At 38.6% G+C, this 21,687-nt stretch overlaps 1 protein-coding gene across 14 annotated transcripts in view; it reads left to right on the top strand.

The window, feature by feature from the left end:
- The first annotated feature begins 13,424 nt into the window (after positions 1-13,424).
- The window catches only part of CACNA2D1 (calcium voltage-gated channel auxiliary subunit alpha2delta 1), a 472,576-nt gene continuing 464,313 nt past the window's right edge, over positions 13,425-21,687 (top strand). For 10 of the 14 annotated variants that reach the window (XM_072147275.1, XM_072147273.1, XM_072147274.1 and 7 more), the window contains exon 1: positions 13,426-13,859. In XM_072147275.1, the coding sequence (XP_072003376.1) occupies positions 13,765-13,859 (95 nt within the window). In that variant the 5' untranslated portion in view covers positions 13,426-13,764. Of the gene's footprint in view, positions 13,860-21,687 lie in introns of all 14 variants that reach the window. The other 4 variants (XM_072147264.1, XM_072147265.1, XM_072147262.1 and 1 more) reach the window with 2 other exon arrangements.

Here is a 21,687-nt window from a genome sequence, read left to right as displayed (position 1 = left end):
TTGCAACCAGAACCCAGCCGTCAATCACTACTGGACTCTTGTAGTATTTCACAGTTACAACTTCTAAACCTGTGGAATTGAAATGACATTTATGCCATGATCACCTTACCTATAGGCAGTCCATGACACACATAAAGGTGTTATCTTTACAAATGCAAATTTGTAACTTGCAAACTTGCAAATTGTGGACAACTGGTCTTGAACTTAATATCCAAAAGTTCTGAAGACATACTCTATATATATGCCACCATATGTACATGTAAATCCCTTAACCCCATAACCCTGGCCTTTTTTTTTTGTATTTGTCCATTTTTTTTGCACCCCACAACTTATTTTATTTTTCCATTGCCTAAACTGTCTTCAAGCACAATGGCACTAGCAGAATTTTATTTGGTTTTAGTTTAAAACTTTTCACTCAAGTTCGCCTGAATTTGACAGACCCAAAGTTTGACAAACCTTGAGGATAGAAACATGAAAAAAAACCAATACAAAACACTTTGTCCTGAAAACCCAATAAGACCTTGTTCCTAAGGTATTCCCGTGGCTGGGAAACAAGCCCAAATCATCTCAACTTCACCACTGTAACTAAGGGTTATTAAGTGCTAATACTGATATTCTGGTTTGGTTTTTACCAAAGGCGTCAACGGTTCTCATGGACAAATGCTTTGGTTTTTCCTGTCCAAGGGACTCTGGAATTATACAATCATCGTGGTTTATACAAATTACACTTTTCAACCTTAAGTCATGCTTCCATCATCTTTTTAGAAAGAAGAGACTCTGTGAGGGCAACCCTTCCAAACAAACATGTTCAGCCCTTTTCTAATTTTACTGGTTATAGGTGAACTGATGCTTTCCCTTGGTAACATGCTTGCTATGTATGTGATACCAACCATCTTAATCATTTATGTCAATTCTGCTTTTATAGATAAAAAAAAAATTATATGGGTTTCATATGTCTTATTACTTATTATTAATTTATGTGTAATGCGTCAGGTAATTTTCACAAAGATCTTAATAGCTTTTTTTGCAGGATGTTTCTTGCAGTATGCCTATTTTAGATTTTCAGTGCATACTCTTCTGCTAGTGAAAAATGGCTTTGGTGGTATGTACAATATCTCTGGCATCAAGAGAAAGTTCACACCATCATTAATCCACTGACACTCCTGTCACTATAATTAGCACATACCTTGTTCTTCATGGAGGACTCATTGTGCCTAAAGACAAAACTATCGCTTTGCATCAGCATTTACCAATAAGAACTCTACTCGCCCACACACACTAAATAACTGTTATCTTATGATTTCTTGACCCTTGCTTCAGATCAAATACAATCAAATGAGAACTATAACAGTTATACTTTAAAGGTTTTTTCCAATAAAATTATTTTTTATATTTACTTTTTGGTATTGCAGTGCCAGCTCTGCTTAATGCACTATTGTAGAGCCATCAGGTCACAGACACCCTCTCTCTGCTGCTGCACTGTTCATCTCCGCTATTCGAAATGTGATTGTTTCCTTGCCTTCACTGAGCACTGATCAGTCTGCCCCTGACCCTGTAGGTTATTTTAGGTAGCGTCCCATGTAGAAAGGTGGCTTGAAGGAAATCAAAATCAAGCATGATAAACCGGGGGGACTAACTAATCTAAGCACTGTGACCTTGGTAGTCTTCTTATGTTTTTTATCCATGGATTCCTTGCATATAACATCAACTTTTTAAATTCTGTTAATGAGCCTGGAGGGCTCTTGGAAGCATTACCAGAGTCTGCGCTGCAGATTCAAAAACCGTTACACTGTTTCCCCCTTCTTCTACATGATTTAATTTCACTGCAGCAGAGGAAGTGTCAGGGCACAGTGGGAGAGGGGAATTTCTCCTGCTCTGTGTAATAGCCTGTGAAGCTACAGCACATAGCAATTCTGTCTTATGAGCATAATTTAAAAGTTGATCTTAGTAGAAAGGAGCCCATGGATAACAAAGAAAGAAAGCGAAAGAATAATATTCTAAGAGCAGGTCACCAAACTTACCTGTAAATTTCCAAATCATAATAATTGCTCACAGTTGTCACTGCTAACTCTTATACACTGGTAAATCACTATAGTTTAATTCCAGTAGATAAACATGCTTTCTGTAATGTGATAATCACCCAAGTTCATGGCTATGATTAATCTATTAATGATATTTCTTTTGTTACACTACCATATTTGGCTCACAAAGACTGCATCAATACAGCATTACTCACGTCATATGTGCAGCCAGCCTTGTAGGTCTTATAAAAGAAAATGATTCCTCTTGTATATTATATTATTTACAATTATTCAACATATTACAGTTTTTTTCTCATATAAAAAATACTTATAAACACACTTTCTGCAATTACATAATGAGGTCTGTGCTGGTGTTTTGGCAGGATGTCAAGACACCATACTTATGACAGACAGGCTGTGACAACATGTAAATATTTCTGACAGTTCCCATTAAATTTCTCCATATTTGACATGGGATAGATATATCTTTCACTTGCACAGATGGTTTGAGTAAGGATCTGGCAGGAAGTCTGGATCCAGCTGTACTTTATCACATTTTAAAAAAGCATTCAGCATGTTATAACCTTTTCCTTTATTGGATTCTGTCCTATTTCCAATCACTCACCTTTTGTGTGGAGTGTATTTAAATTAAAGAAAAACACTTAAATGGCTTGCCCTCTTTGAACAAATTTTAGTCAATAATTGATATTGTTTGTGTAATGAAAAGTTATACAATTTTCCAAAATACTTTCTGTTTCAATTCTTCATATTTTCAAGATCTCTGCTTGTTGTCTGCTTGCTGTCATGCAACAGGAAGTTTCATCGTTTACTTCCTGTAGATAAACCCTAGTCCATGGTCATGTGATGTCCCACAGTTGCTCAGCTGGTTATAACACAAAGCTCTGACGACTCTTTGTGATATAATGAGCTGTGCGTCTGTGTGACATCAAATGACAATGACAATTAAGCTTCCTATAGAACGACAACAAGAAGAGATCTGGAAAACTGTTAGAAATTGATACAAAAAGTATGCTGGAAAAATTAATAACTTTTTATTACACAGACAATATGCATTAAAGCGGACAACCCCTTTAACATAGCATTTTTGTTTTGACCATATGTGTATCTGGTTTAGAGCAAGAACAGGGAGCATATTATACAGTGGGAGGACAGATTTATACATATGTTCTTGGGTAAAGACTCACTATAAGTTTCCCTTGGTAATGATTATATGGTTGGCATCAGGTTACCAAGGTAAACTTCATAACCATAAACTGGGAAGTGGAGGGGAACTTAAATCTTCTGATTTTACCCGATTACATATATCTTAGGAAGATGGTGGAAATAGATTTAAAATAAAATGAAAGAGAAGCCATGCTGTTATCCAGAGTGGTACCATGTAGAGGTTTAGAAATGAGAGGCAATGCATGCTGGGGACCAATATTTTCAGGAATACTATTCTGGGAATAAGGAATAAAAGAGGAACCATGCTGTCAAGCAGAACTAGAAAATGGATTGGTCATAAAAATGTCTGCTGTGCAAGGGTCATTCTGTGTGCCGCAATGATTTTTGTACAATATTATGTCTGTCTATTAACCCCTTTCTGATGTGTAACTTATTAGTACATCACACGTTGGCTGCAGGTGTATGGAGAGGGCTCATGGCCTGAGTGTTTGCCACAGGTGTGTCTCTAACTAAGATATTGTAAATATCAGAAGATTCATCATATAGGCCAGTGGTGGCGAACCTATGGCACGGGTGCCAGAGGCGGCACCCAGAGGCCTTTCTGTGGGCACCCAGGCTGTCACCCCAACAAACCAGTCAGGAATCTTCCTGCAGTTCCAAGCAACTCAAAATATGCTGCTTTAGTCATATTTTGATACTTACTTCGCTCCTTGGGACTGTAGGAGGAGGGAGAATGAATAGACAGGGCCAAATTATCTTTGGAGGACCTTCTGTTAGCCCCACAATTGTCTGTGTACAGAGGGACACTGGAAATAAGCTAAAATTTCTTCTGTGTTGATGTCCTCAGGAGGCAAATATGAAGTTGTTAAACAGGGAGCAATAAGTTACTGCTTTAATTTTTGGTTGGCACGTCGTGATAAATAAGGGGTTTTGGGTTCAGTTTGGGCACTCGGCCACTAAAAGGTTAGCCATCACTGATATAGGCTGTCCCAAAATTGTTTAAAAGCATAGTAATCTTTGTGTACGTAAACTTTTTATTTTGCAGTAAGTAATAAAAAAGTCTTTAAAATAATGGGGCACATTTACTTACCCGGTCCCTGTGCAATCCCCCCGATCCAGACTGTCTGGCGAGGATGAACTCTTCCATGATTCATGAAGTTGGTGTGCCCGATTTCCTGCATGTGTCGGTACCCTGATCAGGTCTGCCGGAGTTCACCTTTTTCTTCCTGGTGTATGCAAGCGCATGGCTTGCGACTCAAATTTAAATGTAAAATCCTGCGCGTGGTCCGAATCCGTCGGATCGTCCAATGGCTCACCCCCCGATTTGTGCATTGTTACCTATGCTACTTTCAATGCTGTCGTTTGATGTATAAAGTTGATTGCCAACATCTTAAAGAACTTCTCTTGCTATGGCTGATAGGGTCCCCCCTTTGCCCCTCATCTGGACCACTTGTTGCTAAGGCGTTTCAGTCATTTTGGAATGGCACACCATTTTTGAAAATTCTGTCAAAACTGGACAGTTAAGCTGCCAGTTGAATAGGGTTTGCCAGATTATTAAGGAAATTAGCACCAGGTGCCCAGATTAACACCAATAACTTGCAGGTATCTGAAAGTGTTCTCTAACTTTGATCCTTGTTCTTTTTCATTGACCTCATTTACATTTTTATTCTGTGCCTTAGAATAAATACAATTTATAAAATAAGCTTAAAATACTGCATGTAATATGTACATGTATATTTTATTATGTACTCTAATTCCTACTGCTACGACTCTTAACTAGTTTGGAGATCACTAACATATACTGTATACACAGCTGCTAAATGAGACTTCTGACTACTGAACAATTAAGAATGCTATCTGCCACCGAGGTGCAGAGCCTACAAGCCAATAGTTGTAACTAGACAACAGAATGGCTTAAGTATACTTCAAAACCATAAACAAACTCAAAGGAGTGTCTTAATTTACCACCACAACATTTCAAATGCAGTGTACAGGCGGTCCCCTACTTAAGAACACTCGACTTACATACGACCCCTAGTTACAAACGGACCTCTGGATTTTGGTAATTTATTGTACTTTAGTCCTAGGCTACAATAAACAGCTATAACAGTTATCACAGGTGTCTGTAATGAAGCTTTATTATTAATCCTGGTTCTTATGACAATCCAACATTTTTAAAATCCAATTGTCACAGAGACCAAAAAAGTTCTGGCTGGGATTACAATGATAAAATATACAGTTCCGACTTACATACAAACTCAACTTAAGAACAAACCTACAGAACCTATCTTGTATGTAACCCGGGGACTGCCTGTAATTGACCGATAGTGAATGGAGTGTTTTTATAAATATGTACACTTCATTCATATGGAAGACTAAGGAGTCCTTGCTGGTCCCTTTTCTTGTGAACACTGATGTCCTAGTGATCATATCACACATTTCCCACCTATATTGCATTGTATGGTGGAAAAATCCTACTGTGAAGCCTACAGGAAAACTCGTATATACAATAAATTTGTCCCAGAACTTTCAGTACCACTCCAATGGCCCAGGGATGTCCACTCTGCTAGTAAGAATCCCAGTGTATCAATCAGCCATAACTGTCTTCTCTTTAACATGGACAATACAGAACTCATAGGGGGTCATTTACTAAGGGCACGATTCACGTTTTCCCGCCGTGTTACCCGAATATTTCCGTTTTGCGCCGATTTTCCATGAATTGCCCCAGGATTTTGGCGCACGCAATCGGATTGGGGCGCATAGGCGCTGGCATGCACGCGACGGAAATCGGGGGCGTGGCCGAATGAAAACCTGATGGATTCGGAAAAAACGCTGCATTTAAAAAAAAAAGTGTCGCGCGACTCGCGCTTACCTTCACTAGGTCCGGCTTGGTGAAGATCAGTGCATTCCAGGGAACTTCAGCGCAGCAGCACCACCTGGTGGACGTCAGAGGAACTACCTTAGTGAATCCCGGCCGGACCCGAATCCACCGCAGAGAACGCGCCGCTGGATCGCGAATGGACCAGGTAAGTAAATCTGCCCCATAATCTTCCTCTACTTAACAAATTCTTCCCACAAGACCTATCCATCACAATTTATGATTCCACACTCGCCCCCTCTAAAAATCCACTGCCTTGGAGTAATCTTTGACTATTTCACATCCAACCCTTCCAAAAAAGTAGTTTACAAAATTGGTCTGTTGCAATATGCTAATGCCTCATAAAGCCATCCTTAACTATGTTGGCCGATGTAATCCATCTCTCTGTGTTTCTTATCTCCCTCTGATCTCTGCCAGTCTTTCCACTGGTTACCTTTTGTACAACGTATTCAGTTTAACCCCTTCCCGACGAGGCTCTTTTTTGTGTGTGCGTTTTAATTTTACACTCCCCACCTTCAAAAATCTATACCTTTTTTATGTTTCCATGTAAAGAGCTATTTGATGGCTTATTTTCTGAATAACACATTGCACTTCATAGTGAGGTTATTTAATATTTCATGCCGGGAACGGGAAGAAAATTCCAAATGAAGTGTAATTGGTGAACAAAGTATTTGCTACATTTTCTTGTGGGCTTGGATTTTGCGGATTTCAATGTCCCAAATGACATCTACTTTACTCCTTGGGTTGTTACGATCACAGAGATATCAAATTAGTATAGGTTTTAAAAAATTTTCATACATTTACAAATAACTTTTTCATACTTTGGTTTAAGGTTAAGGTCTTTTTATGCTTTTATTTTAGGACTATACAGTCTTTTGATCACTTTTTATAGATTTTTTAATATTTTTCAAAACGGCAAAAAAGTGCCATTTTCGACTTTTGGCCCTGTTTTCCGTTATGGGGTTAAACGCAGTGAAAAAACTTTATTATATTTTGATATATCAGGTGTATTTTTAGATGTAATGTGTCATTTTTACTGTTTTTACTGATATTTATATCAGTTGTAGGGAAAGGGGGTGATTTTAATTTTGAGGTTTTTTTAACATAATTTTTTATATCTTTTTTATATTTTTACTTTTATTATTTTTCAGAACCCCATAGGGTACTTTAACCCTAGGTTGTCTTATTGATCCTACCATATACTGCCATACTACAGTATGACAGTATATAGGGAATTTTCCTCCTCATTCATTACAATGTGCTAATTGCACACTGTAATCAACGGGTTAAAACGAGGCAGCCTCGGGTCCTCAGAAGATCCAAGGCTGTCATGGCGACTGATCAATTCCCCCGCCCCGCAATGACCTGATTTGCTCTCCTCCTATTCACTCTCTCACTTGTCTCCAAAACTTCATCAAAAGGTGTCAAACTTTCCATCACCTTCCAAACTTTTACAACACCTAGTATCTCCATATGCCAACCCACATGGATTGTGAACCTTTATGGCAGGGCCCCATTTTCACTTCAGATACCAGTTCCAGGGTACCAGTTCAATGAATCTTTGTGTCTTTTGTCTTTCATTTTTCTCATCTTGATGTAATGTACTGTATGTAATCTTCTTATTGAACTAATGATAATACCAATAATTACAGTAATAAAAAATAATATCTTATAATATATTGAAGAAAAAATGCTGTTTAAAAGCTTTTGAATCTAGCAGCAGTTTCCCTTCATAGTATATCTACAAATGGGTGGAAGTGAGTGGATATCAATAGATATTTTGTGATAATATTCCACCCTAGGTAGCATCAATACAAAGTTTACTTTTGTCCCAACTTCAGTAAATCCTTCGCCTGATACAGGGATACAGGGTAACAGCTTATCTGTGTTGGGAAAAGATGTCGTCCCCCTACCAATCTAGTATTAGTACCCTATCTGGAGGACAGGTCATCATTAATAAATTCTGGCCTGCCCTTTTAGGTGATTCAGTTTAATGACAGATAACAAGTGGCTGAAACAGATAAAGGTAAAGGTACATAACTACATGCTGTGACATGTATATATATTACACAGATGTCATGACCGCATATATCGTGATAATGCATCCATATGTCAGAAGCTATGTTATAAATAATTGGTGAAGTAAATATTGAACATCTCAGCAATTTTCAGTGTGCTATTGAAATTCTTACCAGATGTCAGTAACAACCCACCCAATCTACATTGGCAGAGAAATAAAGCTATAGATGTCAGTAAATTATGTATAATAATGAGAAATGACATAAAGAAAAAGAACTGAACACATGAAGAAAGAGAGGTGCAAGAGTCATGGAAAGTCATGACACTTGCTGAAATCTATAGTAATTAGAAAGCAATCCTGACACTTACTGAAAAACAATATCAACTGGTTCAACTTATACCTAATAAAAATGTGTCTCTTTACCAACCTGCCACAACAAACCATATCTCGAGATGGTTAAAGCCAGTGGGATTTATCAAAATCTTCACAATCTGAAAGTTCTCTGGAGGAGTACTGCTGGGGCCTTAGTTTAGAAGAAAAAAGAACAGCTGTGTACCATAAACTGACCATGCCCAGGTTCTCCCAGCAACACAGAGTAAAAAGAATCAGAAGAAGAGTTGTCCAAGAGCAAATGGCCATCTGTGGAGAGTTACAGAGACCTGGAATCAAAATGTACAAACAGTAAGGAATAAACTCCATGACCTGTATGCACACTCACCACAAAATACTCCATTGCTGAACAAAAGAAAGTTCAAGTGTGTTTAAAGTGTGCTCAACAAAACCCTTGAGCCCATTACAGCCCTGCAGCCCTGGGGACCTGGGTTCAAGCCCCAGGGTCAACATCTGAAAGAGTTTGTGTGTTCTCTCTCTGTTTGTGTGGTTTTTCCTCCAGGTCTTCTGTTTTCCTCCCACACTCCAAAACATACGGGTAGGGTGATAAGATTTTGAGCCCCATTGGGGACAGGGACTGATTTGGCAAGCTCTGTGCAGTGCTGCATAATCTGTGTGCACTATATAAATAAAGGAATTATTATTATTATCAGGTCCCTATTAGGTAGTGCCCCCATAGCCATACTATGCCCCCCATAGAAAAACTGTCCCCCCATAAGCCACACTGTGCCCCCCATAAGCCAAACTGTGCCCCCCATAGTCATACTATGCCCCCCATAGCAAAACTTTCCCCCCATTAGCCACGCTTTTCCCCCCACAAAGCCACATTGTCCCCCATAAGCCATACTGTCCCCCCATAATTACACTGCACCCCTCCATAATTAAATTTGTAGATTACAATAGACATAAAGCATCTTGTGGCAAGTAAAAAAATAATAAAAGCTAACTTACCTCAAGAATGCAGGTCTAAGGCTTCGTCCAAGGTTCTAATCTTCATCGCAGCTTCCAGCACAGATGCATGTGCCGTGAAGTCACCACGCGGGGTCGGCAAGTGTCCTGCGCAGTGATAGATGTCGACAATGGAACTATTTTGTCCTATGATCCACCTGCGGCGCCACCCCCTGTGGAGACCGTAAGACACTATCTACCTTTCAATTACATCGCAACACACAAGGATGCTGTCGCCAATGTAATTGATTTTTATGATCATGGTGGGCCCTGTGGGAGCTCTGGGGGCCCGGCGCTTGCCCGGGTTAGCCGGATTCTGGCGCCAGCCCTTTGTGAAATACTCTGATAGTATGGTTTAGTCAGATGAGACCAAAATTGCACTGTTTAAATGCCAAATACACACCATGTTTAGAGGCCAAAAGGCACTCCTTATCACCCCTAAAACACAATACCACCAGTGACGTTGGCAGGTAGGATGATGATGTAGGGCTGTTGTTTAGCATACGGCACCGGCATGCTTCTTATAATTGAAGAAAGGATGAACAGACAAATGTACCGAAACATACAGTTACTGATAACCTGCTTCCACCTACCAAGATGATAAAGATGAAACAAGGGTGGAAATTGCAGAAACGCAATGATCCCAAACACTTTATTGAATTTTTTACTGCTTTTTTTTAATTGATTGTATAATCATTCTGTATTGCAATTCCTTATATGGTGACTGGAAACCAATTATAATTGGAATCTATTGATACCCCGTAAAGAATTCCCCTTTACAAGGCATGTTGATTCTCCAGTAAGTTAATCTATTCAAATCTGCCTCCTAGCCTAAGACCACTTAGTGTAAGCCACTTAAAAAAAATTGTATGGATGTTCACTAGGGGCAGGGCGTAACTACAGTGGTAACACCCAAAGCAGCCACTATGGGGCCCACAGTGTCAGGGGGCCCCATCAACTAACCTGACACACTAAAGAGTGGAGGTTGTACACCATCATATACATATTATGCCGCAAATTCTACAGCATAATATGCATATAACACTCCCCAGTAGATAGGTAGGCAGCACACTGTTGCCCCAGAATATAGGCAACTAGCACACTGAACAAACCCCCTAGTATATAGCCAGCAAACTGCCTCTAGCACATAAAAAAACTCAGTACTGCCCATCGCTAGTGCTCACACTATGACATCATGAGGCAACATATCATGGTGTGCGCATGGGCACACGGAGCTTGCTGCATGTGCTACTGCTGAATGGCTGAGTGAGAAGCACTTCTGCCTTGCAGCACTGGAGTCCTGGGTTCGAATCCCACCCAGGTCAACATCTGCAAAGAGATTGTATGTTCTCTCCGTGTTTGCGTGGGTTTCCTCCGGGTACTCCGGTTTCCTCCCACACTCCAAAACATACTGTTAGGATGTTTAGATTGTGAGCCCCATTGGGGACAGGGACCAATTTGACATGCTTTGTACAGCGCTGCGTAATCTGTGTGCGCTATATAAATAAAAGAATTATTATTAAGGAGAAGAGGAGCTGCGGGAAGCGGCGGAAGGTGAGTATGAAGTTTATTTGTTAAAATTCCTTTGGCCAGTGGGCAGTTGCTGTTGCTCGCCCTCCCCTGTAAACCTCTGCAGAGAAGGTTTACAAAAATGGACCTTGGTGGTGCTGCACTTCCAAAAGGGTGCACAAAAATTCATGTTGGTTGTATAAGTTGAAAGTAACATTTATTATTAAAAGATATGCATATAAAATACCAAAAACTGGAATATACACGGATCAGATGTTAACCTATGAGAGCTTGTTCCCAACTTTTTTCTTTTAGTGACTGACTCCTTTAATCTGCCTGACAACATCTAATATAAGAAGCTGAGTGCATGTGTGTATGTATGTATGCCCACTAAAGGAATCTGCACTGTCGCGTTTACAAACTTCCAAATTTTACATAGCCTCTCTTTGTGACTCAGAGAACATCTTAGTTTTCACCTTGGGCTTTCCAAACTCCTCTAATTAACCACCATATACAGGACCCATTGTCTGCTGCTGCTGTGGCAGTTAGAAGCTGAGCCGTGAATGCTGTTTTGCCACAGGTGATTAATATGAGCTCTGAGCGAGAAAGAGGCAGGGAGATTGACTGAGATAAAGACAGACAGTGAGGGTGACTGAGAGAGACATTCAGGGAGAATGACTGAGAGAGAGAGAGACAGACAAGGAGAGTGACTGACTGAGAGAGACAGACAGGCAGGGAGAGTGACTGACTGAGAGAGACAGACAGACAGGGAGAGTGACTGACACAGAGAGAAAGACAGGCATGGAGAGTGACTGACTGAGAGAAAAGACAGGCAGGGAGAGTGACTGAAAGAGAGAGTGACAGATGGGCATGGAGAGTGACTGAGAGAGACATACAGACAAGCAGGAAGAGGGACTGACTGAGAGAGAGACAGACAGGAAGGGAGAGACTGAGAGAGACAGGGAGAGTGAGTGACTGAGAGACACACACAGACAGGCAGGGAGATGAATGAGAGAGATAGACAGACAGGCAGAGAGGGTGACTGAGAGAGACAGACAGACAGGTAGGCCGGGAGAGTGACTGAAAGAGAGACAGACAGGCAGCGAGAGTGACTGAGAGCGAGACAGACAGGCAGGCAGAGATGCATAGATAGAATTGGTTAAAGGAAACCTACCATTTCAAATGGTCGGTGTAAGCTGTAAACACCGAGCACCAGCTCAGGGTGAGCTGGTGCCGGTGCTTAGTTTCGTTAGTGTTATAAACCGCAGTATCGCGGTTTTAACACTTTTTAAACTTTATAGCCGAAGCAGTTTCTGCTATAAAGTTTAAAAAGTGTTAAAACCGCGATACAAAGGTTTATAACACTAACGAAACTAAGCACCGGCACCAGCTCACCCTGAGCTGGTGCTCGGTGTTTACAGCTTACACCGACCATTTGAAATGGTAGGTTTCCGTTAACAAAAAAATATTATATTTATTTTGTTATAGCTAAGAACAGTTATTTAGTATCCCAGGCAATGCCAGGATCTACAGCTAGTATTTCATAAAAGGTGGGGCACTTAAAGGCTCATCTGTGCTTTCCATAGAGGAAAGAAAGAAAGAGAGAGGGGAATGAAGGCATGGAGGGAAGGAAGGGAGGGAGGGAAGGAGGGAAGGAAGGAAGCATGGATAATTAGATAGGATAGGTAAGATCTGCATGCTGGGAGTTGTAGTTCCACAACACAACAATTGTGGAAGGCTAAAATCAAAACCCTACCATGCATATTCCAAACTATTTACTGTGATGTTTGTATACAATAATAGGTATAACAAACTTTATTATTAAATATTTTGTTAATGAATAATATGTTAAGAAATGGGTTCAGGCATGCAAATTTTGAAATGTATTGTAGAACTACAAGTCCCAGTCTTAACAAATCATATTCAAAGGACATCTACCACCAGGATGAAGGATTGTAAACCAAGCACACTGACATACTGGCGTGGGCCCCCTCTGGCAGAATCTGCTATTCTATTAGCCTCTTATACCCTGGTTTTTACAAAAAAGGGTGCTTTTTTGTCCGAGGAGATCTGTGTTAATGAAGCACGGAGCCCCTCAGGTTCATTTGCATGAATTTGAAAGCCTTTTTTTCTTACAAACAAGGGCACATTAAGCTTCCTATAGAATGACAGCAAGCAGAGATCTAGAATGTCATTTATTTTGTTCTAACTGCACAACCCCTTTAAACATAGTAGTTGCACAGGTTTTTCTATGTGGTGGCACTACAAGACCCAGCAAGCTCTTTTGGCTGTGTGTGTCCAGCAGTGTCCGGGTCCAGCTGTCAGTGTGTACAGGGCTGAGCATTGTGTGCTGTAGATGTGCACGCAGATAAGAAGTGGCGCTCAGCGCTGGATATGTCGGTAATTGGAAACAATAGGGCGGCCGCAGCAGCAGGGTAATTACGGTAATGCGGGGCGCTGGAGAGATGGATGTGGAGCCCCTCGGATGAGAAGGAAAGTTGTGGTCCCCATGCAGGGCGTGGTGTGCTGTCAGCTGAGATTGAGCTGAACTTTCCAGCAGCGTGTGATCCTCCCTCCCTCCCTCCCTCCTCCCCTGTAAGTTACCCACCTCATCCTCTCTCCCTCCCTCCTCCTCTGCCATCGGGGGAATAAATGAGAATAGGAAGAGGCTGCGAGCTGAGAAGTCTCCCTGATGGCGGCTGTTCAGAGCTGGCTGCCAGAGTGACAGCGTGTGCCTGGAGTTACCCTTCTCTCTCCCCATCCCATCCCTCTGCCTGATACTGGATACGAGATCTGCCTGTTAGATTGGGAAGATGGCTGCTTCCTGCTTCCTAGTCCTTATCCTGACACTTTTCCAATCCTTGCTGATATGTCCTTCCTCTGAAGAATACTTTCCATCTGCTGCAACGTAAGTACCCAGCCTTCATGGCACTGAGGGCAGCTCTGGGCAGAAGGTGGCAGGGGCATGGCTCTCTGGGAATCCCTGGGAATGTGCAAGGGAGCAGAAGTCAGGTCCAAACTCTAAATATAACTAGCAGGGAAAGTTTATCTCTTTATAAGGGAAGGTCATGTCTCTGGATTACAGGAAGCCTGATTAAAGTACTCCCCTGTCCGCAACCTGTGTAGCCTTACTCATAGACTACACAGCCTGAGCCAGGGACCCATCAAGCATGCTTGTTGTGACAGTTGTTGCTTCCTGGAAAAAAAAGCCCCATGAATCTCTGCTGCCTATAGTTATAAATCAGGCATGTGTCTAGATGTGAGCAGTGCTGAGATGTCATCTGTCCCCCCAGCTAGACTATATAGCAGTGGCAGGGATGAATGATTCTCATGCGTCTTCATCACATTACATTTCACATATGGAGATATGACATAGAGGAGATAACAGGTATCTGATCTGTGGCTCATCATCTCTACCCTGATATCTCCATTCTGGGTATTTACAAAGGAATCCACTTTCCTAATTACAGGGGCTGCTCCCTGTTTGACACAGGCAGAGAATAGGACCTGTTCAGCAAAGGCACTCAACCAAACAAAGCCCAAGTCTTGATGTGATCTTCCCCTGATAGTATTGTATGTCTTTGCTCTTAGACTAGGGCAGTGCAGAATGGAAGGGAGTTTTCACTGCTTGCCAGTAGTACATTTGTCCAATTAGTGCTGCTTGTGTGCTGTTATAAATGGATACTGTTCCCAGGATTTATTCCATTATGTATCCGACCAAGAATAATTGGCAGCACATAGAACATACTTGACTAGGAAGAAGAGAATGTTTCAATGTTAAAAATCAGTCATAAGCTCCTTGTGTCTGATACTAAAATACTAAAAGGCAAAGAGAGAATTGACATTTTCCACCATTGTCCTATTAGCTCATTTCCTGGCAATTGGAGAGAAACAATTGAAATTAGCCACAAGGTTTATTGTTCAATCTATGGTTTGCTTTAAAGCACTTTCCCAAAATGAGCAGATTCATTTTAAGATGCTGTATATGTCTGTGTATATGGTGGGAATTTGTAGCCTGTAAAATCTCAGGAGCGTCCTTAGATGTCTGAGTGCTATCCACCAACTCAGATGTCAGGAGCACATTAAATTTTCATTCACTGTTGTGAAAAGTGTTTACTATATTCCAGGGGGAGTTAATGTCACTACATCTAGCCAATGTTCCTTTGTTTTGTCCACTATACAATCTGCTTCAGAAATAAGCCCATGCTATGATATTAGTTGTGTTACACAAAAAAAGAAGCAAAAATGTTTTTATGTTATTAATTGACATTTAACTATATATCTGTAATTATTTCTAGTTAAAATGTTTACAGCAACTGTATATAATATATATATATATATATATATATATATATATATATATATATATATATAGCATATGTAGTTTATATATGTATTTATGCATTTAAGAAAAAAATATATATATCTATTACTCAAAATATATGTCACATATGGCAAGCTACAGTAATTACATAAAATGCACTGTTTGCTTTAAAATACAACATTGCTGACCCCAAATTATTTTGTTCCCAAATATTGCTGTATAAAATTCTAAAAAAATTCTATCAAGATCAACTACAAATATTTAATATTTTATGTGGGCCATGTTTGTCTTTTTAGTAATTGTGTGTGCAAATAATATGTTTTATGTTATATACAATTTTTTTTAAATAAAAAATTTAGCAATTAAATCAACCCCAATAGCCAGCTTGGTAAAGTGTCCTAATATTCATGCTTTCATTGTGTCTGTTTCCAGAATAAAAGTGAATACTAATTCTGACTGTGGTAAAGAAACATGGTCACTTGTTTTACAGTAGAACAGTTTGCAGATTCAGGGAACAGGTGGTGCTTTGCACATATTCTCTTCAACTTAAGCTGGTGTGTCATCTGCTGTTATGTGTCAAATCTCTAATGATCTTAGACCATGTATATATGTAATTGTAACAACTGCTACTAATGAATTTATGGAGGGGGTGTTGTTGATGTAGAACATGATTCTATTGAAGGCGGATGTGATATTGAAAATATATTAGTTAATTTATAAAGCATAAAACTGTAATATATATATATATATATATATATATATATATATATATATATATATGGAGATAGGAGTGTTATCTATAGCTACACATGTTTACAGATTGTCCTTTTCTTTGGATTTACATAAGAAATGGATGCATTTCTAGTTATGAGTAGAAGGTTCTCTACCACTATGTACACTCCTGAGAGAGGAATTATTCATGTACATCCCAGCTTCTGCCCACACACACGTTCTAATTGTAAACTTAATTGTGAATGTAAATTATCTTCAAGCTTCTATTCCGGCATTTAGTACAGAATGTGCCACCATGACATATTGGATGCTATTTGCACTTGAAGTGTTGGATTGTTCCTACAAGTTATATGACCCATGTATCACAAAGAAATTCATGGCACTGTTTAGCTCTTGATATAAGATTTTAATAAAATGCACACCCTAGTGTATTTCATCTTTACAGACATCTAAAATGTGTTTCCAGCACATTAGCATTCAAGGAAATGTTTATTCACCTGACGGATGCTTGGGAGAAAACGCTACTTTATGTATTATAAACAAACAAATGGATGAAGATGCTGCATTATAATATATGTAGCATCTATCAGCATTGTGATACCTTCCAAATCCTTTAGAAAACTTTAGTTCAGTTCCCTGCATTACAAATAATTGAACACCTTACTCTATGAATATTTAATCATTTTGGCCTATGTCCCCTTTTTTTGCATAGGGTAAAATTCGATTATTTTATCATGTATTATTCACTTATTTTGTTAAGTATTTTAAATTTACAAAAACACTGTCAATTTTTAAATATACTTAAAGCATAAAAATCTACATAAAGCATAAAAATGTTAGTGTGGTGAATATAGGAGATGCATCTCAAGGGGGTGTTTCACAGTTTGCTAAGACATATATAATATATAGATATAGATAATAGATATTTAAAATCTCCAAATAATTTTTAGTAATGTATCATACATTTTTATATTTAATAGTTCAATCACCATAAATATTGAATCATTGTTATGGTGTAATGTATTGGGAAGTAGATGGGAGGATAAATAGACAAACATTCTGCGTATCAATGAATATATCAATATTATTGGTACAATAACATAACAAGAATATTAGTAATAAATATGCACTTTTAAATATAGCGCACATTTATATATGTCACGTTGGCCCAAAGAATTGTGTACTTGTTGCCCTTGAGTAAGAGATAGGTAGATGTTTGCTGATTAGATGGCTATATTTTCAATGAAATGATAACACAAAAGGGATTTTCATACAATAGCATGCTCAGACTTAGCAATGTAAGCCAAATTAAATGGATGTACAAATATATCCAATGAAAAAAAATTGGCCCTTCACAAAAGCAGCTCAGTGCTACCCAGAATAATCTGATTAGCCGATCTGTCTAATTTGCATGTAGATCCCTGAGGGCAGACAGTGAGCATGTGTTACATTAGACAGTTATACATCACCACACACTACGAAATCAATCACAAGGCTCATCTTGAAATGCTCTGCTCTAAAACACATACACTGGTTTTGATGCCTCTGTCTGTGAATTTGCTGAAGCAGGTCCAATGTGATAGTAATCTGGCTCTCCTTTGTGTTATGTGACAGTTTGGTAAAATATGAATTTTAATTACATGTACTTGGTTACCTTGGCTCGCCATCCCTCATTTATTACAGCATTGCTGTCTGGAGACTGACTTTCCCCTGCAGTCATTTCACTACTAGGTGTGATTTATTTATACAAATTAAGTAGCGGGTAGATGTGATACTTATGGATGGACCTATAACCAATTATTATTTAGTTTATTTCACACTCGCTAATCATGAAGTTCTGCTGGAACATTTTAATTAGCGCTACTTAGTATATCACCATGACCACAATTTTTAAACATTTCTTTCTATTATAAGTTTATTAGACGCATTTACTACATTGTTTATTCAGCCTCTTAGGTGAAAGGCACTACTTAAGATCTTTTGTGTAGCATGTTTGTGTTTGTGTCTAGTTGGTCTATGACTTACTCAGACTTAACAGTGGAGAATAATAAGGAATAAGTAATAAGGAAATGTACACTTTCGGCTATAGATCATAATATAATTTTACTATCAGTATAACAATTCATAACAATTCTAAATCTAGTGGAAAGAATGTAGTTGCTATTATAGTTTTATTGATAAATATGTTATTTTATTGTTTTCAGTAAACATTTCAATTCCTGATTTATATGACCCTATTGGTATTCATTTGATTACATTTAACCCCGTCAAGGACAAGATTTTTCTTTTTTTTTATTGTTTCCATATTTTACTCCACTCCTTCCACAAACCGTAACTTTTTCTTTTTATTATTTACAATGCCATATAAGGGCTTTTCATCTTTCAGACAAATTGTATTTTCTAGTTGAACCATTTAATATTCTGTCCAATGTACTGGGAAGCTGGAAGAAAATTCCAAATGTGGTGGAATTAACAAAATAACACAGTTGCCCTATATTCTGATTAGCCTTATTTTACTGCTTTCAATGTGCAGACAAGATTACACTTCTCATTTATTCTTTGAATCATGATGATTGCAAAGATACCAAATTTATATAGCTTAGCTATGTCTTAATACCTTTAAAAATTCAAAAACCTTGCCATTAGAAAAACTCCTTGTGCCATATTCTAACACCTAAACAATTACTGAAATACTTAAGTGTACTGTGTAATATGTGATCGCTTCCAGAATGGGCTGACGTTTTCATTTGATATCATTTTAAAAACTACAACCTTTTGATAACTTTTTATTCAAATTTCTATTGGAGGCAAATGGTGAAAATGTGTTGATACGGTGCTATTTTTTGTTAAAGGGTTCTTTGATAGATTGGACATTTTGGGATAAGGTGTACATAACATGCTTATGATTTTACTTGTTTATTTTTATATGTGTTCTAGGGTGGGTGATTTGATTTTCTTTTATTTTAAATTTTTTCTTTTCATTTTAAATTTTTTTTTTACTATTATTTCAGCCCCCCTTGGATACTTAAACCTTAGGGAGTTCGATCACTTATAGAATATGTTGTGAATTTATTGCTCCTGTGCTACATTCTGAAACCTTTAAACAGCTCTCATCTGTAATGGCAACCAATTAACACCCTCCAATGATGTCATGGAGGGGAGGGGGCTTTGCTGACCAGCTATCCAAGATAGCTGCGGCACCTAACAGGTTAACTGCCGCCATCATTGCCAGCATTTACCATGAAAGTTACCGACAGGTGTCAGCTGTATTAAACAGCTGACACCTGTCGATAACTTTCATGGTAAACGGACCATATGGAGAGATCCCGGTTCTTGAGTCCTCTCCATACACCCCTTCACGTCCAGCCATATATTAACATTGGCCAGTCGTGATAGCGTTAAAGCAGTCAAGGTAAATGCAAAGCCGAAGGGGGCTAACTGCTGGCTATCTTTAATAATAAATAAAGCTATTCCTTCTGATTCCCCATATCCATGTGTTTTAAAGAGAGATGAATTGTGGACCTACTGTTATGTGTGTCTACTGACAGGTCTTACCTATATATGTGCTCTTCTTGGAAAACGGCTAAACTTTTTCGTTTGAATTTCACAGCATGAATTACAATACACTTGCCCATTAGATAACTTTGTGGTCATGACATTTATTGTATACTTGTGTACATATGGACTACAATTTTATGCTGTACATCCTAGGCATATGAATAAGTCACTTATATTGTATGCCATAATATTCCTTTAGTTTATTTTAATATATTTTTAATGGATTAACCTATTCATTGCAATGTGAGTGACATTGTAAAAAGTAATCAACATAGTGTATAATTTTTGAAGATTCGCTTTGCATTGAAAAGTATTGTCATCTGCACTTTTCAACATAATATAGACAATTATGGCTACGTTAGAAGTTTACTAGCTCTGAGAAGGCCGTGAAACTTCACACTTAATAAGTATTGAATAAAAACTTTTGCTAGGCTCCCATTGTAAAAACATATTGGCCCACATTTACTAAAGGACATGCGCCAGTTTTCTGTCTGACTTTGCACACTCTGTCATGAACAAACTGCTTGCACATGTATTTAAGAAGTGTCCGCACCACATATGTGTCACTGAATTGGGCGTTCCGGTGCACATTTGGACCATGCGCAACATTTAACATGTAAAGTCAGACAGATGTGTATCGCTCGCCCCATGTTAAAGGTGCACCAAAAAAAGTTGGTGCATTTTGTTGGGCAGGGAGCGCCAGATTTATGACTAAACTAATGAGTGGTTACAATTTTCAGTTAGAAACAAACTACTGAATAAGGTAATAGAGCCCAATTTGGGGGGATTTGGGACAAAATAAAAGAAAAACTTTTTTTTACCAGAGGTTTGTAAACAGCTTTTTACCTTCGAAAGTTGTAAAAATATCAATTTTTGCGTTTTACATTGGAATAAGGCTTTAGAATAAGACATGTGTTGTTCTCAGGCCGCAAACAGCAGTTCACTGATCACTTTTTGTGGTCCAAATGTCATCTGTGTGTAATCTGTTTCTAAGCAGTATGTCCATAAATACGTTTTGTATGTCATACGTATGTCATCTGTTTTTGTGGATCTGCCAAACAAAATGAAAGGTTGGCCATTGATGTCACTAGCTTGTTTGAACCCCTTGTAGAGTCTCATGATTGTGTTCAATAGCAATGGATCCGTAAATACTGACATCATGGGGATGATATCAGTGTGTTTTCATGCTCTCATAGACTTCTAAGGCAAGGGCTGATTTATTCGGCCTTCTTGTTACTGTGTCTGTAATATGTTGCAAAATATTCTTCTTCAGCATTGAGTGAATCTTATTCACATTCATATATATTTGGATTAAATCATTCTTGATCATGATCTGACTAGTCACACACCCACCAATCTTCTATGGACTGCAGCCCCATATCTATTTTCCTTGTAAAATGTGTTAAATTAACTCCTACTATGCAATAATAAAACCAAAATGACAGATCTTTTTAATCTTTGGATAATAAGGTGTCCCAAAATATGCTAAAAACAGAAGATTGTAATACATCAATAAGGGAATTAGACACAGGAAAGCAAATCAAGGACAAAGAACTAAAAAAGTATTATCATTTTTGGTCTATTATCCTTACATGAAATGGTTTCGGTGAGATATATGCATATGCTGCAGAAACAACCCTTTCCTGATAATAAACTTGACTCACAGCTTGGAACAAATCTGCCACGTGTCCCTGACATGTGCATTGTTACACCCAGTCCTATGGGGATTTCATTTAGTTGGTGCAGTCGTTGACCCAGAAGTAATTCTGTCTATTGCTTGCTAAAGCTGTTGTCAGTTGTCTTTTCAGACAGCATTGATGGATAAGATGTGGTGTTTGCTATGTATGCACTTATTGTACACATCAATCAGTAATCGAGAAAAATCAAGTCTTTTTTTAGTTGCCATTGTGAAGTATTGTGGGGAAATATCAAAGATGGGATATAATCACCCAACATGGTCATTGATATTGGTGCACCTAAAATGTTATCAAATATATAAGACATAATAATGTAATATCCTCTGTTGGCCTAATATACCAATATGGGTTCACTGTCCAGCTTCATAATGGAGAATTTAGCTGTATAAATCTTTTAGCATTAGTCCTGGGTAATGGATTGTATC

Source organism: Engystomops pustulosus, chromosome 4 (genome assembly GCF_040894005.1).
Source record: "Engystomops pustulosus chromosome 4, aEngPut4.maternal, whole genome shotgun sequence".
NCBI classification, from domain to species: domain Eukaryota; kingdom Metazoa; phylum Chordata; class Amphibia; order Anura; family Leptodactylidae; genus Engystomops; species Engystomops pustulosus.
The sequence above is the reverse complement of the archived record's forward strand: the minus strand, read 5'-3'. Positions and strand labels throughout refer to the sequence as shown.